This window comes from Mirounga angustirostris, unplaced genomic scaffold, assembly GCF_029215605.1.
Source record: "Mirounga angustirostris isolate CCGP_5_RB_7025 unplaced genomic scaffold, mMirAng1.0.hap1 SCAF_4, whole genome shotgun sequence".
NCBI lineage: Eukaryota > Metazoa > Chordata > Mammalia > Carnivora > Phocidae > Mirounga > Mirounga angustirostris.
In genome coordinates this window covers 95228947-95251121 of record NW_026991712.1, presented here as the reverse complement: position 1 = coordinate 95251121, position 22175 = coordinate 95228947, and the positions used below count along the sequence as shown (strand labels likewise).

General features: G+C 45.7%; 1 protein-coding gene and 1 long non-coding RNA gene across 4 annotated transcripts; one reads left to right on the top strand and one right to left on the bottom strand.

Annotated features, from left to right (window-relative positions):
- On the top strand, positions 1-19201 carry DCLRE1B (DNA cross-link repair 1B). 2 transcript variants are annotated; one of them, XR_010410781.1, is made up of 5 exons: positions 1-705; positions 1392-1557; positions 1911-2093; positions 4294-5429; positions 18189-19201. XR_010410781.1 is itself a non-coding variant. In XM_045896909.2 (4 exons), exons 1-4 carry the CDS (start codon positions 517-519, stop codon positions 5370-5372), a joined length of 1617 nt encoding a protein of 538 aa, XP_045752865.1. In that variant the 5' UTR covers positions 1-516; the 3' UTR covers positions 5373-7250. The 2 variants fall into 2 exon arrangements, 1 of the variants encoding a protein (XP_045752865.1); XM_045896909.2 differs by lacking the exon at positions 18189-19201 and having other exon boundaries at positions 4294-7250.
- LOC123859239 (uncharacterized) lies at positions 13563-21985 on the bottom strand. 2 transcript variants are annotated; one of them, XR_006794395.3, is made up of 4 exons: positions 21773-21985; positions 21486-21601; positions 17309-17505; positions 13563-17219 (listed from the first exon to the last, which is right to left on the bottom strand). It is a non-coding gene; the product is annotated as an uncharacterized LOC123859239 (long non-coding RNA). The 2 variants fall into 2 exon arrangements; XR_006794396.3 differs by having other exon boundaries at positions 13563-17215.
- Positions 21986-22175: the final 190 nt, after the last annotated feature.

Sequence of the window (22175 nt, the reverse complement as noted above, 5' to 3'; positions counted from 1 at the left end):
GATAGGCCCAATCAAGCTTTCTGCGGAAGTCCCGCCTCCTCGGGGCCGACCGCGCACAGCAGCTGCCACTCACCTTCTCGCAGCGAGCGCCGAGCGTCGCCCGGACGCCGACCTTAGGGCGCCCTTCCCCCCACCTCTCCCCTGCAGGCGCAGCCGCGCGGCTCCCTCTGGTGGAGGCGCGGCGGGCCATCGGAAATCCGCTGCTTCGGCCTGTCTCCGCCCAGCAGCGCGCGCTTTGAGTGCCCGGCCTCAGCCCGGCTCCCGCGCGCGGGTAGGAGTGGCGCTCAACCGAGCGTCTTCCGCGGTTTGCGATTCCCCCCAGGACTGCCAAGAGTACGGCCACTTCCTTCTTTCTGCCCACGCTAGGGACTTACTCCTCTACTGGCCTGGCTTCCCGTCAGGGTTTCTGGCCGCGTTGCCCCAGGGTGACTTCTCTTCAGGGCGCGGTTGCGGGAGCCTCGCGCGGGAGCTCTGTGCCCATGAAGATCCAGCTGGTGACTCTCCAGCCCCGCCACCATGAATGGGGCCCTGATCCCCCATACGCCCATCGCTGTGGACTTCTGGAGCCTGCGCCGGGCTGGTCCCGCGCGGCTCTTCTTTTTGTCCCACATGCACTCGGACCACACCGTGGGTTTGTCTAGCACCTGGGCCCGGCCCCTCTACTGCTCCCCAATCACCGCTTACCTCGTGCATCGTCACCTACAGGTACGGGGGGGGGGGGGCGAAGTCCTCCGAGAGCTGGGTCGAGCATTGGGTGGGATTTCCGATCTGTCACAGCCTCGGACTCTAGAGTAGGGGCCAGGAGGACTGATTTTTACAAAAGCGGGAGTTGTTCGAACCCAGAAATGCGTCTTTAGCCCAGAATGGGAGTGTGGCTTCTTGGCTGGCCCACTTGGGAAGTTTCAGCTATAAGTTGGGGCGATCTTTCAGTCCAGCCAAGGAAACTGTAGATACCTTTTCAGATAAACTAGGCCAGTGTTTCCCTAGTGTCGTTAAGAATCTACCTAATGTGCTGGGTGACACATTCTCCAGCGGCTACCGCCACCCCCCCCCCCCCCGCAACCCCCCAGTAGATCTAGCTGGTGCGGGTCCTGGAAATCTGGTTGGAAGTTTTTTTTAACGGGTGCCCCCAAGGGATTATTATCAGGAATGTTTGAGAATTGCTTGGCTAGACTGTTTTTAGACTCTTAATTTAAATTGTACAAAGGGTGGGAGGGGAGAGTGGGAGGAAGAAGGGAGGATTTGAGGGGACTCTCCATTATACCTTCTGCTCCAGGGTGGCTTAGGATGTCGTCTGCTTCCCCTGATTCCTGTAAAGGGTTAGTTCCTGATCCAGGGTAGTACCAAGGAGGAGAGTCTGTGTTCACTAGAATGACCAACTTTTTCCTCAGGTACCTAAGGAGTGGATCCGGGCCTTGGAGGTTGGTGAGAGCCATGTCCTGCCTCTAGATGAAATTGGGCGAGAGACCATGACTGTAACCCTCATGGATGCCAATCACTGCCCTGGCTCTGTCATGTTTCTCTTTGAAGGATACTTTGGAACCATTCTCTATACAGGTGGGCCTTCCAGGGGGTCACTCCCACCTTCCCAGCCTAGATACTACTTTTCTTGAGCAGCCTTAACTCAGAAGTCTGGAGGCCTCCTAGCTCCATCCCATATGACCACAGTGACCCTTTCTCAACTGATTTCCCACTCTTTAAGGTTTCAAACCTTATTAAGAACAATAAAAACAGAAGCAGAACGGAGACCTTTCCAAAAAGAAGCTATACTATGTTAGTGCCAGACTTCCTGTTTAGTTTTTCCACAGGCTGGTAAGCAAATTTCCATCAGCTATTGGAAGCCGGGAGAAGCTTGTGTTTCATACTTTTGTCTCAGACTCTCTGCCCCCCCCCCCCCATTCTTCTTCTAGGTGACTTTCGGTATACACCATCCATGTTAAAGGAGCCAGCTCTGAAACTGGGGAAACAGATCCATACCTTATACCTAGACAACACCAATTGCAACCCAGCCTGGGTTCTTCCTTCCCGACAAGAAGCTGCCCGCCAGATTGTTGAGCTCATTCGAAAGCACCCACAACATAACATAAAGATTGGTAAGTGGTTTCCTTTCCTTTTTCTTTTACCCATAGCTAGTGAATCTTGGGTTTTGGGGGTTTCTCATATCTTTCAGGTCTTTGTAGATCCCCCTTTCTGCATGAAACCTTGTTTAAAATTGCAGTCTTCCTGGGGTGCTTGGGTGGCTCAGTCCGTTAAGCTCCCCAATCACCGACTCTTGGTTTTGGCTCAGGTCTTGATCTCAGCGTCGTGAGATCAAGCCCTGCCTAGGGCTCCATGCTAAGCTCCCAGTCTGCTTAAGATTCTCTCTCTCCCTCTGCCCCTCCCAGTCGCGCAGCACTCCCCTCACCCACGTGCGCGCTCTCTCTAAATAAATCTTTTTTAAAAAATTGCAATCTTCCCACCGTCTCTACTCCGACATTCCCAACTCCTGATCCCCTATACCAACTCAACTTTTTCATTCTTTAATAGCGTTTATCACCTTCCAGTATATTCTATCCATATTTTAATATGCTATTGCTTATTATTTGTCTGTTCTCCACGTCTCCTGCCATACACTCGGACTACTTGAGAGCATGGATGGAGGTAGGAAGGAGTCTTGCTTGTGGAACAGAGAAGTGGCAGTATGACAGGCACACAAGTGGGTGAGGAGGCTGTAACGGTAGGAGCGGCTGAAGTGCTTGCTTATAAGCTTGAACTTGGTCCTAAATGTAGTCCTTAAACGTAACTTGATCCAAATGGTTACATTTGGACAAAAAGCTATTGAAGGTTTTTAAATAGGAGAGGGCCAATATTGCATTCATCATCTTATAATGTATTCCACAATTTACATATTGTTGTATTTGGTTTTTATTATCTGTCTACCCCTGCTAGAATGAATATAATAAGCTCCACAACGGCAGGGCTCTTTGTTTTACTTGTGGATATATCCCAAATGCTTAGATTAATGCCTGAGGAGGCACTCAATAAATATGTTATCTGAGTGAATGAAATTTTTTTTTTAAGATTTTATTTCTTTATTTGTCAGAGAGAGTGAGCACAAGCAGGGAGAGTGGCAGGCAGAGGGAGAAGCAGGCTCCCTGCTAAGCAAGGAGCCCAGTGCGGGGCTCAATCCCAGGACCCTGGGATCACGACCTGAGCCAACGGCAGACACTTAACCGACTGAGCCACCCAGGCGTCCCTGAGTGAATGGAATTTATCAGAATGTAGATATTCAAGTGAATGCTGTGCTTAAAATCAGACACATTGAGAAACCAACTGTATATTTGTTCTAGCGACTCCACAATAGTATAAAACATTTGGGGGCCTTTTTTTTTTTTTTAATTTTATTGAGGGGGGGGTGTGAGCACACATGAGTAAGGGAAAGGGCAGAGGGAGAGAGAGACTCTCAAGCAGACTCCATGCTGAGCATGAAGCCCAATGTGGGTCTTGATCTCAGAACCCTGAGGTCATGACCTGAGCTGATCAAGAGTCAGATGCTTAACCAACTGAGCCACCCAGGCGCCCTCATTTTGGGACCTTCTAACTGGTACTTCTGATTTCAGCATCTCCTCATCCAGGTGATCCAGTAACACTCCTGCTCTTTTTTTCTTCTAAAGCCCTCCTCTGATCATATTATTCCTGTGATTAAAGTGAGCCATTTTCCTGCTGCACACTCTTTAATGGCTCCCCTTCACTTACAGAATTAAGTTCAAACTCCTTAGCAGTATATACGGGCCCTGTCTAATACGACCCATACCTCTTCTGTGTCATTTCTTACTAGTTCCTTTTTTGCACTTTAGTCTAAACACCGAACCATCCCTTCTCTTGCCAGGTAAACTCAGACCCATCCTTTATCTTTTATGACAACTCAGTTGCCATTTTTAGGGAAGTTTCCCTAACTCCGTCAACCGGTAGATACTTTTCTGTGCCCTCATAATACTGTGTGCATGTCTCTGACGTTGCTTCTGGGTCCCCATGTAGACTGCACTCCTTGAAGACTGAGGCTTGTGCTTATTTTCACAGTGCCTAACACCTGGTAGATGCTTTCCTTTGTTGAACTGAACGAGTGGGTGGATTCGGTGTTAAGCCCACCCCCAACCTCTGTGTATTTCAGCTCAAATGCCACCTCCTCCCTGATACACTCCCCAGTTGCCCCATTTGTGTATTTTTGTTAAACATTTGGTTGATGTATTAGGATTCCCCAGTATCTCCTGTCTTTCATCACTTGCTTTTCCCATTCCGTTGAACATGATTCAGGACTCTATAGCCTGGGAAAAGAGTCACTGCTGGAGCAGCTGGCCCTGGAGTTTCAGACCTGGGTGGTATTGAGCCCTCGGCGCCTGGAGTTGGTGCAGCTGCTGGGCCTGGCGGATGTGTTCACCGTGGAAGAGAAGGCCGGCCGCATCCATGCGGTGGACCATATGGAGATCTGCCATTCTTCCATGCTACACTGGAACCAGACCCATCCTACCATCGCTATCCTTCCCACGAGCCGGAAGATCCACCGCTCCCACCCCGACATCCACGTCATCCCTTACTCTGATCATTCTTCCTACTCGGAGCTCCGGACCTTTGTTGCAGCACTGAAGCCTTGCCAAGTGGTGCCCATTGTCAGTCGGCAGCCCTGTAGGGACTACTTTCAGGACAGCCTGAGCCCCAGGCTCTCTGTGCCCCTGATCCCAGACTCTGTGCAGCAATATATGAATTCCTCCTCAAGGAAACCAAGCTTTCTCTGGCTGTTAGAAAGGAGGCTAAAGAGGCCAAGAACCCAGGGTGTCATGTTTGACTCCTCTCAGGACACTGCTGATCAATCTCCAGCTGCCAGGGACTCAAAGAAGGCCAAGAATGAGAACCTTTCTGGGGACCTTGAGAAGCAGGCTTCCCACCATCCTTTGCAGATCAAGAAACAGTTGTCCCCAGACCTCTGCTACAAAGAATGGGATGGGGCAGTCCCTATCTCTGAGTCCCAGAAGATGGTGACTGTACGGGCTGCCCCCTTGAGTTTTTCAGTGCACTTACAGTCTACAGATGAGGAATTTCTTTCTCTAGAAACTGGGGAGGAAGTTGGTGTAGGGCCCCACTTGGGACCCAGGGGAGACCGCAATGGCTCAGCAGCCACAGGGAACCAGAGCGCCTGGCTGGCCCAGGAGTCTCTCCTGTCTCGCAGCAGCAAGGCTGCCCCTCTCCTGGCTCCTGAGTTCAGGGGCCTGGCATTAAAATACCTTTTGACTCCAGTGAACTTTTTCCAGGCACAGTTCTCTTCTAGGGGCTTTGACCAGCAAGTGGAAAAATACCATAAACCATTGCTGAAGTCCAGAGAGGAGAATGCAGAATAATACCTTTGGTTGGTCCAGCAATGCAGTGTTAAAGACTGACTGATGACTGGAGAGGAGGTTTGTTTTCGGCCTTACTTTTCTATCTTCACAGGATCCCTATGGGCTCACCCTGGAGCAGTACTTCTCAAAGTATGTTCATTGGAGTCTCAGTGCCTACGGACTCATTAGTTTCATGGTTGACTATGTTTAAGAAACACTTTCCATTACACCCCCTGCACGGTATACATGAGTACATTAAAGGTTCCCAGAAGTCTTGCAGTAATTTAATCTGCTTAACTTTAACTCAGTATTTCTCCACCTCTTTTGAACATGCAGTCCTCTTATGTGGGTGCAGAAAGAGATATGGTCTGAATCCAAAAGGGCCAGGTTACTGGGGCCGTGTGCCTGCCATTCCCCATGTCCCCTTCTCCCTCTTCCCAGATAAAAGAACCTAGGTAGTTAGGTTGTTGTTGTTGTTGTTGTTGTTTTAGTCAGGAACTGTGTTGCTGGAGGATAAAGTGGTGATCCAGACAGCACGTTCCAGTCCCGAATGTCACTGACTTGCCATGACCCCATCAAAGAGACTTCCTCTCTTTGCCTCTGGGAGAGAACAGGAAGCAGTGAAGAACCTTGGAACAGTGGAGAGAAACTACCCCCTGCCTCCATGAGAGTTTGCAATTAGTGTTACTGGAGACTTCTCTGGAACAGAGCCAGCTAGGGGATTGGGCACCCCTCACCAAGGCCATACCTGGAACCAGCTGAGCATTAGACTTAGGGGTACAATGGCCTCCCGGCTGCCTGGAGGCCCTGACTATTTGGCTGAAATAAAGTTATAAAAGATCAAATGTGCTGCCAGATATTCCTGATTGTTCACATAGCTGGGATATTTGCTGCTCTCCCCAACCCCCACCCCCTTGGGTTGAGTAGGGAACCAGAGCACACAGCCTGTTTGTTTTAGTATCCAGGGCAGAGACCAAGGAGCCAGCTGGTGGAAGGGGTGGGGGTGTGCAGCTCTGCCCTGTCCTTCTGCTCACAGCCTGATGCCATGCCAAACCAATAAGCAGGACAGCAGATACCACAGGCTCTGAGAGAGGGCATGGGCGAGTGGAGCTGGGCACAGGGGTAAAAGCTTCTTCAGAATGGAGCCTTGCAATAAAGAAGGTGGTTTCTACTTTCAGAAGAAGATAGGAAGAGTTTAGAAAGTAAGGCCTTGCTCTTGGGCAAGCTGTGCACAGCTCTGTTTTGTCAGTGACCTTCACTGTAAGCCTCCCGTGGGCCCACCAGGAGCTGCAGCAGGGGAGGCATGTGGGGCAGCAGGAAACATGGGCTTGTCCTGGGCTCGAATCCAGGGCACCCTGGGCAAAGAGCTCCCACGCCTACATAGTGGAGCCTCTGTTCCTCATCTGTAAAACAGGGACTGCAAGACCAACCTCTCCTGGTTGCTCTGGAGGTTGGATAATTGGTAAAATTCTTAGCTCATTAGTTTCATGAGCTGCGCCATGATGGGTATTTCAAGTATTGGTTCTCTTAGACTCTGGTTCTCTAAAGAGATTATTCCGTACGTAAAACACAAAATTTTGGAAGTCATATAAAAACATAAAGAAGAAAAAGTCAATTTTAATTCCTCCATGTACATCAGTTGTTTCCTTCTAGTCCTTTTTTGTATGTATAAATGTATTATATAATTTTTTTTTCAAAATTGAGGCAATACTGTATATAGTTTCAATCCTGCATTTTACTTACTATCTTAAACATTTCTTTGTACCATTAAATATTATTTGAAATGTAATTATGACTAGTTGTATAATACCTTATATAGGTAATACCATTTCCATATTCAACATTTTATGTGCCCCTTTTTCGCAATTATACATATTACAGTGAACATTTTTATGCATCTCTCATGGCATTTTTGTTTATTTCCTTAGAGTAAATTACTGGAAGTGGGATTACAATTTTAAGTTATTTGGGGGGGGGGGCAGGAAAGGGCTGAGGGAGAGAACCTATGCCCAATGTGGAGCCCGATCTCACAACCCTGAGATCATGACCTGAGCCAAAACCGAGTCGGACGCTAAACCGACTAAGTCACCCAGGCACCCCTACAATTTTAAGTTCTTAATGCAAATTGTGCCCAGTTGCCCTCCGGAAAGGTTTCCGTACCATCCTTTCTGCAGAAGAGGATAGGATTAGAATACCTTGAAGATTCATCAAGTTCAAATAATGTCATTAGCCTGGAACATGTGAACATAGGGCAAATCATCTTGTGTGTTAATAAATATTTACTAGGGCTGTGTGGGCAAAGGCTTAGCCTGAGCTCCTTCAGGAGCTAGAGCTGTCTCACTTCTCTGCTACCCAAAGGTGGCTGGGAGAGATAAGGTAGTCTTCATACAAGGGCCCCCAGATTGGTGTTATCTTCTAGTGACAAGGGAACCTGTCTACTCTTGGCCTGTGCTGTGTCACATGCATTCCTTGAAATGGGATCTCTGTGAATTCAGATGGGGGGTGGAAGCAAATGGCTTTGAGGAATTTAGTTGTTGATGGCATGTTTGTGTTTTAATAATAGGAAAATTTTCTAAAGTAAATTTGGCTTATAATAGAAATTGGCAGTTACCTTATTTGATATCTCAGTAGTCTCACGTAAAAGTGCTGCACTGCATATATCTGTAAGTAGCCAGTTTTTTTTTTTAAGATTTTATTTATTTACTTACTTAGAGAGAGACCGCGTGTGGGAGGGAAGAGGCAGAGTGGGAGGGAGAGAGAATCCCAGGCAGACTCCCCGCCAAGTGTGGAGCCTGACATGGGGCTTGATCCCACAACCCGATCATGACCTGAGCCAAAACCAAGAGTCAGCTGCTTAACCAACTGAGCTACCCAGGCACCCCTTAGTTTATTTTTAGAATCTCAGGATGATTGCACAGATCTAAGGAGATCTTACAAGGAGAAAGGAATTCCCTAGTGATCAATTAGTTGTTTCATGATCTGTGGGAAAACATGATCTGTGGGAAAAAAAAATCTGCCTGGCTGGCTTTGAGGGGCCATCTCTCACTCCCTTTGTGGTAGGAAATAGGAGATAAGCGAGTCTGCTTATTCGAGGAAAGAGATTTGGACTTGGATTCTCTGTGTCAGGTCCACTCCCAAGGAGATCGTTCTCTCTGCATTCTTGGAGTGGTTCTTAAACAAGAGAAATCCCACCTGGGAGACCGTGTTTACATATTGTTGATGCTACCGCTACTGAACAGCTGCCAGTTTCTTACCTGTCTCCCACCCTTCACCCTCCCTAATCACTACCACAACAAGCTGTTTTGTCTTGGGTTCATGGTGCTTCCCACTTCCTCCTCCATGGAACGCCCCACCCCATCAATACAGAATACTTCTGCTTGCCATTATAACCTAAACCTACAACTCCTGTGGGATTCTCAGAATGGTTAAGCTTGTCTTTATTTTGACCACAGTGCTTTCATTTAGCTGTACCCTTCCACCTTGACTATCTCCTTCCTAGGTAACTTCCTCTTCTTTGAACACATCCTTAACCCACTGGATGCTCCCAGAATCTCAGGCTTGGTTCCTTTCCTGGACAGATGGCTCATTGAATCATCTTTCAATCACAAAAAAACTTCTGGCAAGCCTTGGGTTAGTCTTTCCCTTATAATATTCAGATATTAAAAAACAATTATATTATGGCTATTTTACCAATCCTGAATCCTCCCATTAATTTTCAATAATTTTGGGGAATGGAGGATGAAAAGTTTGTCCTCCATGCTATAATCCCATTCTTAATGTGTTCACTGTAATGTGTGTTTCTGTAGAACCAAGAACATTGGGTCCAGCTCACTCACCCTACTAACTGGGCTCCATAGAAACAAAGCATCAAGGTGGATCTAGACTGCTGTACAGAATGAGTCAGGGATATAAGGTTTGGAGAAAACCTGCTAAAAGGTTCTGAGCACCTAATTCCTAAACTGGGGAGGAGCCCCACCAACCAACAATTCTCTGATACCAGTTGGGTGTCCTATAATTCAACTCAATTCTGACACTCTACCTGGAGATAGCCTCCACTCCCAGAGGTGAATGGCTCAATCCTACAAGACTGCTCTCTTCCCCTTCAGACACCAGTCACAAGTCCAGGTTGTCGCCTGTGCTTTTGACTGCTGGCTATAGATTGGAGGTTCCAATGACTCCTCTTTGGGTTTGATTCATTTGCTAGAGCAGCCCACAGAACTCAGAAAAACATTTTACTTACTAGATCATTGGTTTGTTATGAAAGGATTTCACTCAGATGGAAGAGATGCTTAGGGCAATGCGGAAAGGGCGAGGAGCTTCCACGCTCTCTGAGCATGCCACTCTTCCCAGATTTCCAAGTGTTCACTCCTTCAGAACTCTGTCCTTACTCTGGATGACTTCAACATTCCAGCCTCTCTGGTTCTTTGACCTCCTTACCTCCGAAGACTTTATTTCTGTCTTCCTCACCACCGTGTCATTACCAGAAATTGAACTACATCTGAAATCTCAATTTTAAATCTTTTCTCTCAGCTTATTTACTAAAGTACCTCCATTGTCAATGTAAGCCCGCTCTGAGCTTCACTTCCCACCTTGACCCGACTGCATCCCATGATCCATCGACATAATACAACTCCCTTGCTCTCTCTCACTCAGACACACTTGCCTTGAAAAACTCAAATTCTGAATAAATTCTACTATCTATCTGTTCTTCGCCTATACTGGAGCAGCTAGATGCTGTTGGAGAAACCCCTAACCAGGCTGACTGGTTTCATTTTAAATTCATGACCTCAGGGGCATCTGGGTGGCTCAGTTGGTTAAGCAACTGCCTTTGACTCAGGTCATGATCCCAGGGTCCTGGGATCGGTCTCCCTGCTCAGCAGGGAGCCTACTTCTCCCTCGCCCTTCCCCTCTCCCTGCTTGTGCACTCTCTCTCTCTCTCTGTGTCAAATAAAATCTTTAGGGGCACCTGGGTGGCTCAGTTGTTAAGCATCTGCCTTCGGCTCTGGTCATGATCCCAGGGTCCTGGGATCGAGCCCTGCATCGGGCTCCCTGCTCAGTGGGGAGCCTGCTTCTCCTTCTCCCTCTGTCTACCACTCTGCCTACTTGTGCTCTCTCTCTGTCAAATAAATAAATAAAATCTTAAAAAAAAAAAATCTTTAAAAAAAAATAAATAAAATTCATGACCTCATACATCAAAATGGCCTTCCATTCTGCTAAGCAATCCTATTATGTTTCTTCAGTGGGCTTGGTTTCTAATTGTCCCTTTCTCTTGGCTCTCCCTCCCCTCCACACTACCATCTGTCAGTAAATCCTGTTGACTCTACCTTGAAACGTATCCCGAATCTTATTTCTTTTCCCCATCTTCACCTCTACCACCTTTGTCCGAGCAGCCTTTGTGTTGTGTCTGAGTTATTGCAAGAGCCTCTAAATGTTCTACCTGCTTCCAACATCGCCCTTTCCCCTGCAGACACTCAATCTGCTACCCACAGCAGGCCTGATATAAATTGTCCCAGGTTGCTTCTCTGTTCAAATCCTCCAAGGTATTTCCAGCTCACCCAGAATAAAACCCAAAGTTCTTACCACGGTCTTCCTGGCCCACGTGTTCTGCCGCGCCCTTCACTTACACTCTCCAAGTCTGCTGACCTCCTTGTGGTTACTCCAGCGCCAGGCAAGCTCTCACCTCACTTTTTTCCTTCCCCTTACCAGGCCCTCCATTCAGATACCCACATGGTTTCCTTACCTCCTTCAAGGTTTTGCTCAGCAGGACTATTCTTGGTCATCTTATTTAAAATTGCAACCACCTGCCCGGCCACTCCCTCTCTCCCTTCCTTCCTTTTTCTCCATAGAGCCCTTACCACTTTCGTTAGAAACATACTCTAACATTTACTTACTGAGGTTGGTGTGTACCTCACTGTACTGGAATGTAAGCTCCAGGACTTTTTTTTTTTTCGGTTTCTTTTGTTCACTGTTGCATCCATAATGTCTCGAACACATGGCAAGTTCTTAATAATAAACACGGTGGAATCAATGAATGAATCTAGAAAAATGGATGGATTGTTCATCCTTGAGGCAATCTTCCCTCAATAAATACTGTTTCTCTCAAACAGGAAATAAAGCAAGTTCTTAGCCCTCAAGGAGCTAACAGCTATTGAAAGCTTACCTTGGGGCACCCGGGTGGCTGAGTTGGTTAAGCGGCTGCCTTTGGCTCAGGTCATGATCCCAGGGTCCTGGAATCAAGCCCCATATCGGGCTCCCTGCTCAGTGGAGAGCCTGCTTCTCCCTCTCCCTCTGCCTACTTGTGCTCTCTCTGTGTGTCAAATAAATAAATAAAATCTTAAAAAAAAAAAAAAAAAGAGAAAGCTTACCTTGGCAAACACTTTTTATATAATAGCTCTAAATCTTGCAACTCTCCTATGAGAAAACTAGTGTCCACAAGTTCATTCATTCATTTGCTCATTCAGTAAAATTTACGGAATGCCTACCATGTGCCAGGCATGTGTTCTAGACATTGGGGATACAAAATAGTGAACAAGAACATGTCCTGCCCACATGGCATTTACACTCTAAAGAAGAGAGACAGGCAGTATACATAAAGATCAGATAGTGATAAAAGCTAAGAAAATAAAACTGGCTTATGGGTGTGGGGAGCAGTTCAGAAACAGGTCAAGGAAGGTGTGTCAGGGGATCGACACTGAAGATGAGACTCAAGTGACTAGAAGGAACCAGTCAGGTAAAGACCTGGTAGCATCAGTGCGAAGACCATGTGATGGGAATGAGTTTTGTGTCCAGGGAACATTGAGAAGAGCATGTGTCGGAGAGGGAGAAGATGAGCTCAGAGAGGGAGGCAGAAGTGGGGTCAGAAGTGACTCAGGGATTAAAGTAAGCAGTTTGGGCTTAGTCTAGGTATAATAGGAAGCTACTGGAGTGCCTTAAAGCGTGTGTGTGGGTGTGTGTGATATGATTTGATATGTATTTTGAATGCAACAGATGGAGAATGGGGCAAGAACGAAAGCAGGCATACGAGTTAGGAAGGTCTTGCAGCTGTGAGATACTGGTGAGCTAAACTTGGGGCTTCTGGAAGAAAGGGGATTTGCATTGTGTCTGGCTTTAAATCTATTAGAGAAGCCTCTTTAGCACAAGCAGCTCCAGAAATAAAAGACATGACTTTTCCACCACCATAGCTTTCACAAAAGAGATATATATACATATGTATCTCCACAAATATATACATACTGATATTTGGGGGGAGTAAGGAAAGAGAAGAAGAAAATAATGAATTTTACAAGTAACTAAAATACTTTATGAATTAACACTACTTCCTATAATAGACATATTTTACAACTATGTACTTAAGAGAAAGAAACATGTTTTACTTGCTTTGGAGTCAATACAAGCCTTGGGGTTAAAGGTTATATTTTCTGAGAGATTAGGGCTCTTCAGTAAAAACAAACAAAAAATTATCAGAGCATACTTAATTTTTAAATTGTTTAAATTATTATAAAGTTTTTTTTTTTAAAGATTTTATTTTTATTTATTTGACAGAGAGAGCACAAGCAGAGGGAGAGAGAGGGAGAAGCAGGTTCCCTGCTGAGCAAGGAGCCCGATGTGGGACTCGATCCCAGGACCCTGGGATCATGACCTGGGCCAAAGGCAGCCGCTTAACCGACTGAGCCACCCAGGCGTCCCTAAATTATTATAAAGTTTTAACCATAAAATTGTATTGGGAATAATATTAGTCCTGATCTTTTTTTTTTTTTAAAGATTTTATTTTATTTATTTGACAGAGAGAGAGAGAGAGACAGCTAGAAAGGGAACACAAGCAGGCAGAATGGGAGAGGGAGAAGCAGGCTCCTGGCCGAGCAGGGAGCCCAATGTGGGGCTCGATCCCAGGACCCTGGGATCATGACCTGAGCTGAAGGCAGACACTTAATGACTGAGCCACCCAGGCGCCCCAGTCCTGATCTTTGAATATCTGCATCTATGAGGAGAGATCTATAAGATATAGTAGAAAACAGTATAGTCAAATTCAGTGTGAATTGAACCTTTTTGTTTAATTCACCAATTATAATATTCCACATCCTTACAGAGGAGCACCAGAATGAACAGGTAATTTTTTGTTATTGAGTGCATCCTCTCTCTACAAGGCTCCTAGTCAATATATACATAACTAAAACCTGCACTCCCTTTTAATCAATATAGGACTGAAAAATCCATATTTATTATTAGTCTCTATCTCACTTCTGTCTGTGAAATCAGAAAGTCTGTATCAGTGGAGATGAACAGTAGTGGATTCAGGATATTTTTTGGAAGTAACATTGAGGACTTTTTCTGATGGATGGAATGAGGGAGGTAAGAAGGTATTATCATCTCCATTTTATTTTATTTATTTATTATTTATTTATTTGAGAGAGAGCAAGAGAGCACATGAGAGTGGGGAGGGTCAGAGGGAGAAGCAGACTCCCTGCTGAGCAGGGAGCCCGATGTGATGCCAGACTTGATCCTGGCACTCCAAGATCATGACCTGAGCCAAAGGCAGTCGCTTAACCAACTGAGCCACCCAAGCGCCCTATCATCTCCATTTTAAGAATGAGGAAGGTGTGGGGCGCCTGGGAGGTATAGTGGATTAAGCATCCCATTCTAGATTTTGGCTCATGTCATGATCTCAGGGTCTTGAGATCAAGCTCTGCGCTCAGCAGGGAGTCTGCTTGTCTCTCTCCCTCTGCCCCTCTGCCACTCCCTACTCAAATAAATAAATAAATAAATAAAATCTTTTTTTAAAAAAAGAAGAATGAGGAAGGTGAAGTTCATAAGCATGCCTACTATCACCCTAGTTACTAGAAAACTCAGGATTCCTACTGATGTCAAGACTCCAAAGCTCAGTCATTAAGCATCTGCCTTCGGCTCAGGTGGTGGTCCCGGGGTCCTGGGATTGATCCCCACATGGGGCTCCCTGCTCTGCAGGAAGCCTGCTTCTCCGTCTCCCACTCCCCCTGCTTGTGTTCCCTCTCTAGTTGTGTCTCTCTCTGTCAAATAAGTAAATAAAATCTTAAAAAAAAAAAAAAAGCCTCCAAAGCTCATGTTTTACTTCTGTACCGGACATTATGGGAGCATGGAGGTTGGTCAGACAGAAACCTATTTCACCTCAGAGAATTTACCCTCTAGGGTTTTGATTAAGGCCCCCCCTCCTACCCACCTCCAAAGGAGAGGGCCACTTGCTAACCCCTTGATGACAGCTTACAGATTTTATAAAAGTGAGTTTCCAAAAGTAATAATAAAAAATTAAGTTAAATTCACAGCCAAAGATGACGATTGTTGAGATTTCCAAAACTCTATTCTATAGTTAACTGAATTCTGATGCTTTGAGCACCATGAATAAACAATCAGATAATTTAGTAATTTAGTCAGCCAAATAGTTATTGGTACTGACCACATATCAGGAATTGTGTTAGGCAAGGTATACTTCATTAGGGCCTTTTTGATTTCTGAGTCTGCAGGAAGTGCAAAATGACTTAGCACAAATAATAGTCAATGATTGAATTTCGATTTTCTGTCCTGAATCATAGTCCTTGTGGGTCTCTGTGTCCCTTCCCAGAGCATTTGTTTTGGCTTTGGCTTTTGCTTAGAATTGGGAATAGGGAGAGACATATGGAGGGCAGGTGCTAAAAGCTTGTGTAACAGTTGGTCGAAGGTGAGAAGCTACAGAATGGTGGAGACATGATAATGAGACATGACAATGATCCAGGGAAAGGGAGAGAAAAGCACTATCCCTTGGTTTTGATGAATAAAGAGTTGGTATATGGAGAAAGTGAGAGAAAGATGGTCATGTGTAGATAAGGAAGGAAACAGAAATGATTAGGGGGAAGGAGGGTCTGAGGAGGAATAAACATGGTTGTAGAAGTATTTAAGGCATTGCTCTTCTCCCAGAAGGCTCTGGATTGACTCTTGAAAATTAGGAAAGTTAGGGATCAAGTCTCTTGCTCATTATCTCTAAATCCTGCAAACCCCCTTCCCCTCCCCTTTTTTTGAAGTGAAATTCACATAACACACAATTAACCATTTTTTAATTTATTTGACAGAGAGAGAGACAGCAAGAGAGGGAACACAAGCCGGGGGGGGGCGGGGGGAGGGAAAAGCAGGCTTCCCGCAGGGCAGAGAGCCCAAATGTGGAGCTCGATCCCAGGACCTCGGGATCATGACCTAAGCTGAAGGCAGACGGTTAATGACTGAGCCACCCAGGCGCCCCACCACTTAACCATTTTAAAGTGTACAATTCAGTGGCATTTCATGCATTCATAATGTTAACTAGTTGTATTTGACTCTTTCTCTTTAATCCCACAGCCATGGCCTCTTTCCAAACACCCCTTCCACCCAAAGCCATCATTTCTGCTGGGACCCAGTCCCCAAAATGTCCTATTTTGATACAAAAAGAAAACAAGACCAGCAAGACTTACACTTGAGAGCAGGGAAGCCATTTCCTACTTGCAATCCCACTATTCAGCCCAGCAACCACCCCAGCTTTAGTGGGGAGATGCTGGGGAGGATAAGAAGTGTGGGAGCCATTAGGGGACCAAACCTTTTTACCACACAGAGGAGGGACTCACTTACCTGATTATCCTAACACAGGTGGGTGCTTCACTTCTCTGCTCTGTATACCACACTCATCTCTGCCTGGTTTTAGTTTCTAACCCCATGGCTCTCTGGTGGCCTAGTGCAGACCGATAACTCCTTCCCAAGGAGTACTTGTCATAATGAAGAGCTCGTGTCCATTGTATATGATAATGTAACAGCATATTTATTCTGTTCACATGTTGCATGGAAAAGGTACTTAAAGATAGTTACTAAAAACAAATAACATCTCACTGATGGCCTGGCTGAAATAGTGCTGTCTTCTTTAAGTCCCTGTTCAGTCAATAGTAATACCTCTAGATGCTTCTGCAAGTGATCTCCAGACAGTTAACTGCTATATTCTTGAGCACTTATAATGCCACTTTGAGGACCAATCTCGGACTTGTTATAACTGTTCCTAATTTATTTCCTTAATTAGATCGTGAAGCCCCTGAGGACACAGAATGTGCTTTATTCATTTTTTATTCTGTCTAACTGAATGCCTGGTACTTATTATTCAGTCAATAAATCCTGGAAGAAAACGTTTTTTAAAAAGTCCTATTTAGTCCCCATCATACATGCTGGATTTGCCCTCTATGAAACCAGTTAAGGGTCCAGAACAACTTTTCCTGGCTTATTCCTGTGGGAAGTGTTAAGAGAGCAAAGTGATTCAGTTCATGATTTCCCAGATGTTGCTGAAGTGGACAGCAGGAACCCAAGCAGCTTCCTTGGATATTAGGAACTGAATATGGGAATTGACCAGAATAGATTCTATCACCCAGTTGGATCAAACCATCCTTCCCAGTTTGTCGGTCACCACTCATACTAGGAAAAGTCCTTTGTAGGAATCACATTGCTTCTGCCCCATCACATTGCACCATGCCACTTAAATTGCTCTTACCAAGATCAACAGGGACCTTCTCATTGCAAATCCACTGGCCTCTTTTCCATCCTTATTCTCCTTTACTCTCAGAACATTTGGATACCACCAATTAGCTCCTTTTTCTAGAAAAGCTCTCCTACTTCTCTCCTGTGTCACTTAAGAATGATTTTTGGCAGCAAAGAACAGAAAACTTGTCTCACGGTGTTCTTGAAACATACGAACATTTATTTACTTAAAAAGTCCAGAAGCGGGCGCCTGGGTGGCTCAGATGGTTGAGCGTCTGCCTTCGGCTCAGGTCATGATCCCAGGGTCCTGGGATCGAGTCCCACATCGGGCTCTCTGCTCCTTGGGAGCCTGCTTCTCCCTCTGCCTCTCTCTGTCTCTCATGAATAAATACATAAAAATCTTTAAAAAAAAAAAAAAAAAAGTCCAGAAGCAGTGGGCACTCCAGGTTCATTCAGAAGCTTACCTCTGTCGTCAAGGACCCCTTCTTTCCATCGTCTCCTTTGCTGTCCTCAGCATGTTGACTGTCTTCATCTTTGTTTGCTGTCACATTTATGGTCACAAGATGGCTATGGCAGCTCCAAGCCTGGTGTCTTCATTCCTTTGTCTCAGCAAAGAAGAGAGGCAGGAACGAAAGAATTGCTTCTGTGAAGGTCCTGTCTTCTTTATACAAAAAGAAAATTTTTCCTATGAGCCTCCCATTAGACTTCTTTTCCTATTTCATTGACCAGAACTGAGTCTATACCCACTCCTAGACTAGTCATTGGTGACAAGAAATGGAATTACCAGGATTGGTTTGGACCACTGTAATTTATTTCCCGATTTGGTCAGAGGAAGTTACCTTCTTTGAAATCAAAGGATCTTCCTTCTATTTGAACAAAACTGGGATTCTACTAATATGGGAGAAGTAACATAGGGAATGGCTTTTGGACAAGTGTGGCAGAGACTGGCCTAATTTTTACGACACCATGTCTCTTGGGCACGTAGTGTCACCTCCTGATCACTGTAGCAGTATCCATGTTCCTGAGTTCCCACCAATGTGATGTGTGCAGAATAGATCTCTGTGTTTGCTACCTGCAGGCCTGGCCTATAAAAACTTCCCATACGGGGTGCCTGGGCAGCTCAGTTGGTTAAGTGTCTGCCTTTGGCTCAGGGTATGATCTCAGGGTCCTGGGATCAAGCTGCGCATCAGGCTCTCTGCTCAGCAGGGAGTCTGCTTCTCTCTCTCCCTCTGTGCTCTCTCTCTCTCAAGTAAATAAATAAAAATCTTAAAAAAAAAAAAACAAAAAACAACTTCCCACACAAATAATCCATATTTTCTCTTCCCTTTGTTTTTTTCTGGGCAGATACAAAGCATCCAGTGGAGAAATCCAATGCTCCAAGGAATGGTGAACCTGCAAGAATCAAGATGAGTCCAGAACATCTGACATTCAGACATGCTAAAAAAGACACAGGAGCTTGAAAAGGCCCCCACTGACTAAATCTGGAAAGTTTTAGCACCCAAATAATTAAGGACTGTAAAGAATTACAAACCATTGAAAAACATAGTAATCCATGAGTCTATATCATTATTAGATAACTAACTAATAAGAGATAAGGGAGGATTGGTACAAGTAAGAATCATCAATAGATGCTAAATCTAAGGGAACACGTTTAATGAGGAGCAGGATATTTGCAGGGTCTAAGATGTCTCTCCACAGATTGCTTATTACAAGGAAAAAAATAGTAAATATACTGTGGGGGAATCAGACACCTCAGCAAGGTGACCAAAATTATTATCACCCAATGAGGGACAGAGACATCGTCTGACTTTGAGTTTGACATCCTGAGAAGGACACAATATCACTTATGCAGTATTCTGGCCAGGAATGGATAACCGGGATCTAATAATGAATAAATGTGAGACAAACATGAACAACAAATCGGAAATGAGGAACATTCTCTTGTCCAAACAAAGGGGGTGGGCTGTACTCCTCAAAAATATCAAAGACAAAGACAAGCTAAGGAACTGATGCAGATTAAAGGAGACTAAAGAGACAGGCAATATATGATCCTGAATTGGATCCTCTACTCGAAGGGGAAAAAGGGTAAGAATGACATTATTGGATTAATTGACAAAATTTGGAATATGGATGGTAGATTAAAGTATGGTATCAATGTTAAGTCTCCTGGAATTGATAACTGTATACATTGTGTATGTAAAGGAATGTACATAGGGATAAAGGGGCATGATGTATGCAATTTACTTTCAAATGGCCAGAAAAAAATGTGTGTGTATGTGTGTTACCTATTTGAGACTACAAGTGTTAGAGCAAAAGGGTCAAAACATTAATCAACAAATTCAAGTAAAGGATATATAGGTGCTCTTTTTATTATCAACTTTTCTGTGTGTTCGGAATTATTTCCAAATAAAAGGTTTCCTGGAATCTAGATTTAAAAAATCAGAGGCTTCCCTCTTGTTTCAAAGGCTTTTTCCATGTTCTATCTCCTATCCTTTCCTTCAGACCTTTACTCTCATTTGGTTTTCCCAGTTTTACAACAGTTGGCTTCTACTTGAATTCTCTTTTCTTCCTGGCCCCTTGGATTCACTACTGTTTGGATAGTTGGATGAGTTTTTTGATTCAACTTCTCTCGTGACACAGCTTTTTGGTCAACTTCTCCTAGTTAGCCTTAAGCACTGCAGCTCCTGAGCAAATTTCTTGCCTGCAACATTGAATCTAGGCTCTAGGCCCCAGAGGAATATCATACCCTAAGCGAGATTCAATGCTTCCAACTAGCAACAGCTCCCTCTCCCTCTCCAGCTGCACTGATTTTGTCTAGGAGGAAATAGTTCTCCTATCTGCCCCCTTCTCTCCAGGGTCTCTCCTTGACCAAACCCTCATCATAGCTTTCTAATTAGGTTCTCTTTCTCTAGTCTTTACACCTTCCAGTCAGCCATCCTCATTGCCACTGGCTCTCTAAAGCACAGATTCCTTCATATTACCTGTTTGGTTAAACCTCTGAGTTCTTCAGTGTCTTTAAAATCTGACTCAACCTACTTTACTAATTCCATCTCTTGCCACTTCTCTGCTGAAGTGTCAGCTCTTTCAGAGCATGGACCATGCTTTTTCTTTTTTGTTTAAATATCTCCTTTTCTGAAGTCTTCTCTGGCTCTGTCATTCAAGTCATATATGTCGCCATGCATTTTTTTCCCCTCATTGACCGTAAGCTGAGGAAAGGCCACGTCTTATTCATTTTGCATTTGACCCAGTATCTAGGAGAGTGCCTGGAGTAGAGGAGGCATACAGTGGTTGGACGGATGAATGAATATTAGAGAGGGGGAAATAGTAGATTTTGAGGTCTCCATGTAGTGAGGGAGACTGAAGAAATGACCTAAGAACCATGAAAATAGATCAACAAGTATAAATAAGGTACAAGGAAGTAAAGAGATGATGATGTAGAATTAAATAATTAGAATAAAATGGGAGTCAATCAGGAAAGGCTTCCTCAAGTTGGCTTTTGAGATGTGTTTGAAGAGGAAAGGGACATAACTTGAGATAGTAGGAGCCTAGAAGCATGTCATGGAGTTTGGTTGAGCCAAGGCATGGTAAGTAATTAGTGTGTTTGAAGCCTGTCTACTCCAGAGCTTAAGTTCTGCCTTTTTCCTGGCTCCTCCCCAAGTGGGTATGCTCACCCACTCTCTATATTTTGATGTTTCCCAGGTCAGCCCAATGTAGGACTTTATGTTCTAAGTTCCTGTGAAAATAAGCAAACAAAACTGCCCTGTGTGATTGAACACGTGCTAAACTTGGTCCTCTAGGAAAATCAACTTCCCTTTTTCCAATAAAATAGAACTGCTCCCAGTGCTTTAAGCCAGAAAAGAAACCCTAAGGTACTAACATAGCATTACTGCTTCTTCACAAAAGTATTAGCACATCTTTTGTGTGCGTGTGAGGAGATGGGGATCCAAAGAGGTCAAGAATGTATACTAAGTGAGATCTGAGAAATACAGTGTAATAGCAGAATCTTGACTTAGCCACACCTGTCCGCCTCCTCAAAGAGTATAAGCAAACATCCATGATGCTGGACAGTCGCTTTGTAGGGTTCAGATCACTGCTGCCTCCAGCACTTGCAGGATAGAAAAAATAAACAGATTATACTACTGTCTCTCTAAAAATGGTCCCCACTTTAGGAATAAGAACAATTTATACAGCGGGAGGTACATCTGAAGTCCTAGGAAAGAATCTCTTGACTCTGGGAGATGGCAACAGTTTTTCTTTTAGGATAACCTAGGTTTTTTTTTTTTTTAAGATTTTATTTATTTATTTGACAGAGACAGCGAGAGAGGGACCACAAGCAGGGGGAGCGGGAGAGGGAGAAGCAGGCTTCCTGCCGAGCAGGGAGCCCGATGCGGGGCTCGACCCCAGGACCCCGGGACCGTGACCTGAGCCGAAGTTAGACGCCTAACGACTGAGGCACCCAGGCGCCCCAGGATAACCTAGTTTTTACAGTGTCCATTTTCTCTGAATGCTGTGTGCCCAACGCACTCCGTTTCCTGAATTCCCAGTCTTACTATCTCCTGGTAGAGGCAACAACATTATGGTAGCATTCGGTCACTGCACGTTTTGAGGGGCTGGGTCCAGAGCACACCTGTTCCTTCTCACCTCCTAATGCAAACACAGGTTCCTACGGCGGGCAGCGGGAGAGTCTCCTAAGGGGCTCCTCATGTACGTGGAGGCTTCCAGATCCCGTACACGGATGCCACTCTGCCAGAAAGTCTCTAGATGGCAACGAAACGTTAGAGCCTAAACTGAAGTAATTCCTCACCAGCAGGGGGGCTTCCCGGGTAGGCACTGCCCAATCTCTGGGGGTGTCACACTAGACTGTGGTGATGTCACACTGGCTGGGATGACATTTTACGGCTGGACCCCCCCCTACCGCCACCAAGCACCTTTAAATCGCCGCGGAGTCTGTCGCGCGGAGGGGGCGGGGAATCCGGCCCCCGCACTCGATCCACGCTGGCTCCCCACGGAGGCCCCCCCACTCCCACTCCCATCTGCACTATGCGGTCGTCCTAATCCGCCCGCTCCTCGACACTTCCGCCTCAGTAGGTGTCATGGCGCGGGGCTGGTGAATGGTTCCCGCGGGGCGGGGCCGCCGGATGGGGGCGGCCGCTCGGCGCTCGGCTCGTCGGGTCTGGCGACAACGGCGGCTGCGGAGCGAGGGGCCCGGCGGTGGCCCCGGACGGCAGCGGGAGGCCGAGGCGGGAGCGCGCGGGGCTGAGGCGGCGGCGGCGGCGGCGGCCAGGGGCCGGGCGGCGGAGCGGGCGGGAGGCTGAGGGGGCTCCCCCCGTG